General features: G+C 29.0%; 1 protein-coding gene across 1 annotated transcript; it reads right to left on the bottom strand.

Annotated features, from left to right (window-relative positions):
- Window positions 1-1,226: 1,226 nt before the first annotated feature.
- LOC113858492 (transcription factor bHLH30-like) lies at window positions 1,227-4,707 on the bottom strand. Its single transcript, XM_027491173.1, has 2 exons — window positions 3,973-4,707; window positions 1,227-2,136 (listed from the first exon to the last, which is right to left on the bottom strand). Exons 1-2 carry the CDS (start codon window positions 4,288-4,290, stop codon window positions 1,639-1,641), a joined length of 816 nt encoding a protein of 271 aa, XP_027346974.1. The 5' UTR covers window positions 4,291-4,707; the 3' UTR covers window positions 1,227-1,638.
- Between the last annotated feature and the right edge of the window lie 1,785 nt (window positions 4,708-6,492).

Below are 6,492 nucleotides of genomic sequence, written 5' to 3'. Positions count from 1 at the left end.
TATTTTGAATAAAAAATTATTATTTATTAATTTTTTATACATCCTTAAATATATATTGAATAATTAAAAAATAAATAGAAATAAATTTCATCTTTTTTCAATAAATAAAAATAGATAAATAAAACACTGGTAATATTTAAGAAAATGTGTTTAATAGCCTTGAAATATGCACTTCTGTACTAACATTTAATATCTTTGTTCACTGGTTACCTCAGTTTGCGGTTCATGGTGTTAGCCACTGATCTTCTTGATGTAGCCTTGTCAAAGTTTAGACTAGCCAACGCAATTTTACAGGTAAATATATTACTTGATTCAATACAATAACGATGTTCATGGGAGAGAAGGCATAAAAAAGAGATTTATTATTTAAATATTTAAAAATCAATATCATATAAGATATTGTATATAATTATTTAATTTTTTACATACATTATCTAAAATCTGTTTCCTAAAATTAAAGATATCGAAAAAAAATTCCACTTTAAATATCCAAGAAATAGTTTTATAAAAATGATAAAATAAAATAATGTCTAAGCATCATAATCTTAGGTGGTGAGTGAAAAGAGGAGAGAGAAAGTTTTGTTTGTTTTTTAATTTTAATTTTAATTTCAATTAAATTACTAATATGTTCCTATCAGCAAACTTGATTAATTAAAGCATGAAAGGTTTTATAATCTGAATTTTGTTATATTACATATTCTTTCAAAAAATTAAGCTTACTTATGTTAATAAACTCCCAAAATAAAATATTCCACTTATAAAAATATGGAAAGGAACAAAATTAATAAATTCTCAAATTTAATAAATTGTGTTATCAGTTCACTTCATTTCGAAGATAATAAAAATAATTGCATAAAATAGATTCCGTACGAAGCATCTCTCAGCTACTATTTGTTAATAGTTAAAAAAAAAAGAACTTTGAGAGTAAATGAAATTTAAAATTATTAAATAAACTTATTTTCACTTAAAAGAAAAATATTTCCACTTGCTTTTTGGGTTTTTTCTATGTTGAATAAAATGATAATTTGCATAAAAAAAGCTATGCAGGACTAGGGTGATGGAGTGAAAGATGAGTTCATCTGATACATGAGCTATCCCATGTTCATCCAAAGTTCAATTGCATGTAATTTGTAATAAATTATATATATATATATATATATATATATATATTCATTCATTCACAATCTGTACCCATTGCATCATGTCCAACACAATGGAAACCCCACAAATCTCCAATTGATCCGTAAACATACTCAGTAACAACAGCTTCAACATAAGCCCTTCTTGAAATTCTATAACATTATGATTTGCCTGCAGAATAAAAGACAAATCCAGCTTCGCAAAAATGATAAATGCTAATAATAATTCTCTAACAAACTCTTTTTCAACACACTTCCGATTAATGGTAAAATGGGCTCCCACTAAATAATGTGTGCCACATATCCTACTTAACAAACCTCATTTATTATCTAGTGAGATCTATATTTAGTGTTCCAATTCCAACAGTAGAAAATGAGCTAGAGTGTACTAGAAAAGTGTGTACTAGCATTCTTCAAAAAATGAAAAGTGCTAATAACACAATTCCAACAGTTATATATAGAAATATATAGCATAACATCACACAACAAATGGTTGCAGTCAGCACGAACAAGATTCATGGTTGCATGAGGAAGTGGATGTTTCAATAAAGCATAGTCTTCTCCTCTTGCTTGGATGTGATGTTCTGAGTGAGAACTCCAGTGAGCTAGAAGCTTTATCCAGTACAGAGCATAGTGCCTGTTGAACATTACCTGCTAGAGCTTGGCATGCCTCAATATTATTACTATTGTCCCTTTTGCAACATGTAAAGACAAATATATTCTTCATTCTACCTGCCAAAGTAGAAATTTCTGCCCTCACAAGATGTAGTTGAAGGGCATCAAGTGTTTGTCTTAGATCAGATAGTATCTCAGGTCTGAAATCACAGCATATGGTTGCACTGTAAGACATGGATCCGTCTCCTCCTTCATCATAGGGTTCAACTTTCACTTCATCAGCATCCATTGGGATTAGAAAACCCTTGCTTGCTTCCACTGCATTTTTCTTCAATTCATTCACTTGGCTAATAACTTCAGCCAGTAAAGTGGCTTTATCCATCTGAAGAGTAACAATCGACCCACAACATCATATTTTAACAAATGTTTTATTAAAGAAAAGAGAGGATACTAAACAAAAAGTAGCATCAATTTTCTCTTAGAATAAACTGTACTACTTCTTCTTCATTTTTTAATTACAAGAACAATAACCTTATGAATTAATTACTGCCACTAGCTGTCAACTTGACTTCTTATTAGGGTGGTAATTCAAGTTGATTGAGCCTTTGATATCGATAACTGAAGCAGCTCTATAACTCCATTACAGCAGAGGCTGAACCCAATAATTTAATTAATAAAGGTAGTTGATTACTTGATTATACTAAGGGATTACTAAGGAATAAAGAAGATAACACATGGAATTAAAGTCTAATCACTAACCATTTTTTATCATCCAATGCTTAAAACTTATGATGGTTTTCCTTGTCCCACATCACCATAATCAGTTAGCAACAAACATAAGATGGCTGTACAAGAAAACAAGACAAAAACATGGAAGCCACCACATACTATCACATAATGCCTAAAGAAACTGACTCTGTCATATGCCACCCAGAAGAACAGCTGGCACGTCTACAACAACACTTGATAGGAATATCTTAATCAATCTGATTCTACAGATAACATTTATGCTCCTTTTTTTATCCTTAGATAAAGACCATCAAATTAAAATAACTAGTCCAAAATGACATTCTATAGTGCTTAATTTTATAATTTGGTTCATATGACTTTATCAAGGAAAATCAAAACCAAAACCGCATTGGCTGCCTACATTATTAATAGCAGAAGCTATATTTGGACAGCCTACACAATGAAAGGAACAATAAACAGTAGAATAATCCACAGCCAGTAATATTCAGCTATTGATGTGGGGTCACAAGGAGGAAACACCTGTCTTACATGTATTTAATTTATTGAATAATAAATGAAGGATTTCCAGTTTGGGATTATAAAAGATGAAATCATACAAAAAAATATTATGATCATGTATGAGGATGTATGTCATACATAATAAATAATTCCACATTACATAAGCAAGTGATGCATCTTGGCAGTTGACTCTAGCAAGTAGCAACTCCCACACCTAGTTGACCATACAAGGACAACTATGATGCAATCGAAAGCCCTTTATTTAATAACAATAATAATTACAATTATGTGCTTCAAATCTCAAAACTTGTGTTTATAGTATATGCTACACTCTGACCTTTATTCTTTTTTCAAAATTATTGTAAAGCAAGAAAAGGAAATATACATTTACAGCCATAAGCATTACGACATAACTGAATAAAATTATCATAACTGAACACTCTGCATAAAACTGGAAACCAATGTCAAAGTCAGAATTTTTAATGTCAAGCCGCCTTAATTGATAACTTAATATATGTTTTTCTTACCCAAAATTTTATTTTCAAATCATAAAAAAAAAAAAATCTTTTATTCTCAGCTCTGCCTAATGGTTGTCATCTCTTTTCAAACTTAAATTGATTCACCCAAAAAACAAAGGCTATAATGTTTCTCACCAAGTTTCAGCTTTCCATCAAATCCATCATTTCCTTGTCTTATCACCAACAGATTATGCATTTTACAAAAACATTGTCTTGATTCTTATGCAAAAACTGGCTAGATAACAAAATTAAGAAATGCTAATCAGAAATTCCATTTTGATCACAAACTTTCAGGTACAGCAATTATATAAAATTCATATTTAGATGAACATGCTAAACCATTTATACAATCAAAGTGAAATCACAAAACTAGAAGGCCAAAAGAATATAAAGCTATTACAAACCATCCACAACAAATGAACAAGTTTCCAACAGAAGGAATAAAAACACACCTTTTCAGTGGAGGGAACAAGGCCACGTAGTGTTGCAAGATGACCATTTATTCTCTCCCTCCTCCTCCTCTCTGCTTCACTATGACTCTTCAAAGCAGCTAAAGCTTTGGCCTCAGAAACATCATTCTTTCCTACCTTCTCACTTGAAGGGCACTTCACCATCTCACCCTTCTCACTCTCAAAATCCAAAGAATGTTGTGATGACAACCCACCTCGTGAAACATCATTGGAAGCTCCGAGGTTATGAAAAGTGGGATGAAACAACCCCGAAACATCAGAGCCAGAAGAAGAGCTTTTATCATAAAAGGAGTAAACCATAGTCCTAAACCTTGTAACGAGATGAAACTACACAAGAAACAGAAGAAGAAAACCAGGTGGACGAGTAGGGGGTGCGAACCAAAATGAAAGCTTTTGGATGTGGATGTTGACTCCTTGTGATCCTGCTACTTTGCTTTGTTTGTTGATGGTGCTGGTCATAACTTCCATTACGCAAGGGAAGAAGGTTGAGGGGTTAAAGGGGGAGATCAGTGTGAAAACATCCACACTTTCTTCTTCATGTTTTTGAATTCTAACATTTCTAGGTGCCAAAGGACCAAAAAGGCTAAAGAATTTTTGGAAGTGACACTTGATTCTGACTTTGATTTCAATGAAAGTACTGAGAAGAGACAAGGTGCTTGTAGAATTCACATAAGAAGATCACCAGTGGGCTATGAATTATGATCTTGAGCTGATATGTGTAATGTATGGAGGAGAAACATTGCTGTAATGTTGACTAAATATTTATATAGGGCTCACTGATCATTATTAAAGTCAATGTGTAATAGTAATACATCAATACTAATATCCGGTTACTACAGAATCCTTAGAAGTGGAAACCAACCCATAAGGTTTAATATTATTATTTTTTTCTTTACTTTTCTTGTTGCTTTGGATTTAGAGGCGTGTAAGGCTTAAATTATCCTTCACGTAATAAATAAAGTAATTGTACTACTGATTGAATTTCTTTTTTTTTTATGTGTATCTTAAAAATACTACTTTAAAAAATATCTAAAAACGTCCTTTAAAAAACAGAGTTTAAAAAGGGCTTTTTTCAAATTTAATTTAACTTATTTAATAAATAAATGTAACATGAGTTAAGCTATAAACTTCTAACAAGTAATTTAATATATTTTTCCTCTTATTTTTGAAAAGTTGACTAAAAAATTTTACTGAGTCAAATATGTAATAAGCATATAAATATCTTATTCTTAACCTTTTCCTACCAAGTGATATATTGTCATAATTTAATTTTTAATTTGAAGAATTATTTTATAATAAAAGTAATCCTTCATATGTTTACAAATTTTAATTTTTTTAAAAGTCTCCTTAAATTTGGTGGAAGCACTTTTTTCTTACTTTATTATATTATTAAATAATATTTTTTAATTTATAACTTAATTAAAATATATTGTTAATATAAAAATTATTAAATATCATGTTTTTTACAATAATTAGTTTAAAAATTAATTTTATAATATATTTTAATTGACTGATAATATAATTTTTATTCTAACAGTAAATCAAAATTAACCTTAAAACTTATATGCTTTGTATTGTTCTATTTAATCTCTTAAAAGTTAAGTTTGCTAGTGGCGGCTGCGTACATATTTGGATGTTACGAGAAGAAGGAAAGAAAATATGGTCAACCCTAAAATAAAAAAAAAAAAAAGATAAATTAAATAACATTTTATTATTATTTAAAAATTTTAAGTCCTTCCAAAAATAAGAGGATTTTAAAATAATAAGAATAAATAAATGTAATATGTTAAAAAAGTTTGATTTTCTTTTTTTTATTTTATAAAAATATTTAACAAGAAAAAATGTTGTTTATGTAGTTTCATTTGATCCACATCAATCGTAAAATGTTTTTATTTTAAATTAGGAATTTTGTATCGATAGGTATTATTTGATAAATTTGACTATATTAACAACTGCATAAAATTCATTGAAAGAGAAAACATTAGTTCTTAAAAAATCATATTACATCACTTGTTCTAAAATGCAGGTCACATCAATTTAGTTCTTTAGTTTAAAAAAAAAATGGCACAAAATCATCATTTTTGTGTGCAAATTATGACATTAAAGAATATTTTTTTATTAAGAGTATAAATAAATATCTATTTTCTTTTACTGTACCACTAATTAATTTCATTTGTTATTATTTAAGAACTAAATTGATATTAATTTTTAATGACTGGCCAGATTGTTATGAGTGTTTTTTTTTTAATATCTTTTCCTTTATGAGTGCATTACTTGAAAGAGTAATATATTACACTTAAGATGCAATTCATAAATGCACATGAGAAAATGTGAAGTGTAAAAGAAAAAGAAAGAAAATAAACAGTGTTGAAATAAGGCAAGTGAGTTATATGAAAAATAAAAATATTTCCTAAAGGTAATATTTTCCTTCTCACATACATTGCATCTGGACAGTACAATTGTTATTACATGCTTACTTCAATGTTTCTACTTTTTAACCAA

Source organism: Abrus precatorius, unplaced genomic scaffold (assembly GCF_003935025.1).
Source record: "Abrus precatorius isolate BTA unplaced genomic scaffold, Abrus_2018 Scaffold2, whole genome shotgun sequence".
In the NCBI taxonomy this organism is placed as follows: Eukaryota; Viridiplantae; Streptophyta; class Magnoliopsida; order Fabales; family Fabaceae; genus Abrus; species Abrus precatorius.
The sequence above is the reverse complement of the archived record's forward strand: the minus strand, read 5'-3'. Positions and strand labels throughout refer to the sequence as shown.

Coding starts and splice junctions, on each gene's coding strand:
- LOC113858492 (XM_027491173.1), bottom strand. CDS start 4,290: ATGGTTTACTCCTTTTATGATAAAAGCTCTTCTTCTGGCTCTGATGTT. Junction 2,137..3,972: donor TTGTTCCCTCCACTGAAAAG/GTGTGTTTTTAT, acceptor GTTACTCTTCAG/ATGGATAAAGCCACTTTACT.